Here is a 3,039-nt window from a genome sequence, read left to right as displayed (position 1 = left end):
AGCACGGGAGCGCAGCCGGGTGCAGACCCTGCGGCACGCCTTCCTGGAGCTGCAGCGCACGCTGCCGTCCGTGCCGCCCGACACCAAGCTGTCCAAGTTGGACGTGCTGCTGCTGGCCACCACCTACATCGCGCACCTCACCCGCAGCCTGCAGGACGACGCCGAGGCGGCGGCGGCGGACCCCGGGTTAGGCGCCCTGCGCGGCGATGGCTACCTGCACCCGGTCAAGGTAAGCGGGCGGGGGCGCACCGTGGGGCTGGGGCCGAGACCAGGACACCTTGATCCGCCCTGCCAGTCACTGTCTTGGGTAGATGCTCTCATTCCTTTTCGGGTGAGACGGGAAGCCGACCGGGAGAACCACCTCGGCCTGCGAGGGTACTGGTGGCAAGGTCCTTTCCACGAGAGGCTGCTCCTTCGCCGTTCGCAGGTGGCGGGTGAGGCGTTTAAAGCCGGGGTGGCTTGAGTAAGAGTCTCGCAGGCCCCTTACAGGATGCCTCTGAAGGATTTGTGTGCCTTCCAAGGTGAGAAATGGGGGCTTGGTTGCACATCCTGATAATGTTTAATATCTGAGTTGTATTATGACCCTCTGAGAGTTTTTAAGCATCTTTTATTTACATAATTACGCTTTCATTGATTTTTATGGGATATTTGAAAGATTTCACAGGAGTAATGGCCCTAAGTGATTCTAGGAAAACATTGTTGAAATTTTTTGGTAAAACTAGTAAGAACAAATGAGATCGTTCTGCATCTCTATGGAGTAAAATTTCAGTCCGTTTAAATAAAGGTTAAATATCATATACTTGACAGCTACCAAAGTATTAGAAAAAACTACAGTGTTTTTAAATACGTTCGCAATAGATTGGCATGTGTATTGAGTGAATTGATTACTAAATTCAAAGTCTGTAATGTACAAAATTAGACAAGAGAATCCATTCTGCGTAATTTCTTTACATATAGGTAAAATTTTTACTTAACATGGTATATATGATTATGCTTCGTTACCTATTGCAGTAGTCGGTTTTTGCATCATCCTCTTCTTCTAAATTTGATTGTTTTGAAACCTTACACTAATCTTTCTGTTCCAAATGCATCATCTCATTATTTGCTAAACCTAAATTTTCAGAGTTTTGGCTTCATCACCCTGGAATATTTGGCCACACGCGCGCACACACACACACACACACACACACAAATGCAAAGTTAATACTTAAGACTTAGCTTTAAGTATATCAGTGTTCAATAAATTATTCAGTATGGTAAAGCACACCCTCTGATATTAACTGAACTTACAATTCTGTGGTAAGGTTTAACAAAATTTACTTTGCAAATATAATCATAATGATAGACTTAAATCATTTCAATATTAAATATGAAGACATGAAATATTATTTATAATTATGATATACCTTATCTCATTTGTAAGTTTATAATCTCAGCAGAAAAGTCATTATTAAGGGGTTCTGTATTACCGTGTTCATTAGATTGCTATTCGAATATATCATTAATATTAGATTTCTTTTGACTTGACATTTGCCTATACTCTAAGGAAGTTTATTTTAACATTAAGTAGATTGTAATACAAAGAGCATCTGTTAAATACTTTATGGGAGATATAATTCAGAATGAGAAGTCAAGATGCTTTTCATCTTATTTTTTCTTGGAATGCTTTTTTTGAATGAATAATGTTAGAAGCGTCATTTCCATGTAACAATAAGCATAGCAAGCATCTTTTTGCACTTGATTCATGTACCAAATGTTTTTATAATCATAAGTTTTTATTTGTAAATATTGATTGTTTTAATGGAATATTTTAAAAGACAACTCTAGAGATGATACAAAGCCAAAGATTTTTTTAAATGAAATTAATGTTGCTTGAACAAGTGACTAAAATCAAGCATATTTTAAAATCAAACATTTATTGAATTCTTACTGTATGCAAAGCACTATTTTAGGGGAGTGAACACAATAAGAATCAGTCCCTTTCCTATATGAACATATTATTGAGACAACAACAAAGAAACAACAGTACTGGAAGGGAGAATGTTACATTTTCCATAAAAGAACGATAATTATGTGCTACGGAAGTTCAGAGGAAAGAGCTGCTATGTACATAATTGAAACCGCCTGTTAACTGTTAACACATTATTTTACAGACACTACCAAAATGTTTAAACATTGTCTACCTTTGATTAATGTGAAAGAAATTAAAATATCCTATTTGTACTTTTATGGTTAACTAAAGGCTCATTATAAACTATTGTTTAGTAAAAAGTGTTCTAAAATGACTTCATTTTTCTGCCTTACAACATAGTGTTAGGTCTTACCCTGATGATCAAAGCTTTTTAACAAATATTTCAAGGTCATTATTTTGAATCACAAGTCCTTATTATCAGTATTGTTAGCACATTACCACTGTTGGGGATTTACATTAAGAGCATTTCATAGCAAGACTTCCTCTCTACTAAGAATTTTAAAAATTAGGTGGCTGTGGTGTGTGCACCTGTAGTCCCAGCTACTGGGGAGGCTTATGCGAGAGGATTGCTTGAGCCCAAGAGATTGTGGCTACATTGCACCACTGCATGCTTGGGCAACTGAGCATGACCCTGTCTCAAAAAAAAGAACAAACATCTCAAATGAAACTGGAAGTTTAAGAGACTGGGAACCTGACGCATAGCCTGAAATGGCAGTTTTTAATCCCTGTGGGGTATGAGCAATTTATTTCCATCAGTATCAGCTGCCCAAAAGGCAGTGATTGTCTAAGAAACAGGAATATATTTCAGATCTCTACATTGGCAGAAAAACACAAATGACTTTATTATCGTGCCCCTTATTTTATAATCATTGTCTATGATAGGTAAACAATAATTGAAAAAAATAGATAACAGGGTTTTGTTATTTTTGAGTCACTTATTTAAACTAAGTGCTTTTTGTTGTTGTTGTTTTTTGAGATAGAGTCTTGTTCTGTCACCCAGGCTGGAGTGCAGTGGTGCAATCTCGGCTCACTGCAACCTCTGCCCCCTGGGTTCAAGTGATTCTTCT

General features: G+C 38.3%; 1 protein-coding gene across 1 annotated transcript in view; it reads left to right on the top strand.

Annotated features, from left to right (window-relative positions):
• The window catches only part of TCF24 (transcription factor 24), an 8,879-nt gene that overhangs the window by 1,835 nt on the left and 4,005 nt on the right, over positions 1–3,039 (top strand). Inside the window, exon 5 of the mRNA XM_011940948.1 lies at positions 3–229. Within this exon, the coding sequence (XP_011796338.1) occupies positions 3–229 (227 nt within the window). The remainder of the gene's footprint in view (positions 1–2; positions 230–3,039) is intronic.

The sequence above is a fragment of the Colobus angolensis genome, unplaced genomic scaffold (genome assembly GCF_000951035.1).
Source record: "Colobus angolensis palliatus isolate OR3802 unplaced genomic scaffold, Cang.pa_1.0 Scaffold194, whole genome shotgun sequence".
In the NCBI taxonomy this organism is placed as follows: domain Eukaryota; kingdom Metazoa; phylum Chordata; class Mammalia; order Primates; family Cercopithecidae; genus Colobus; species Colobus angolensis.
This window is presented reverse-complemented; position numbering and strand designations above follow the sequence as displayed.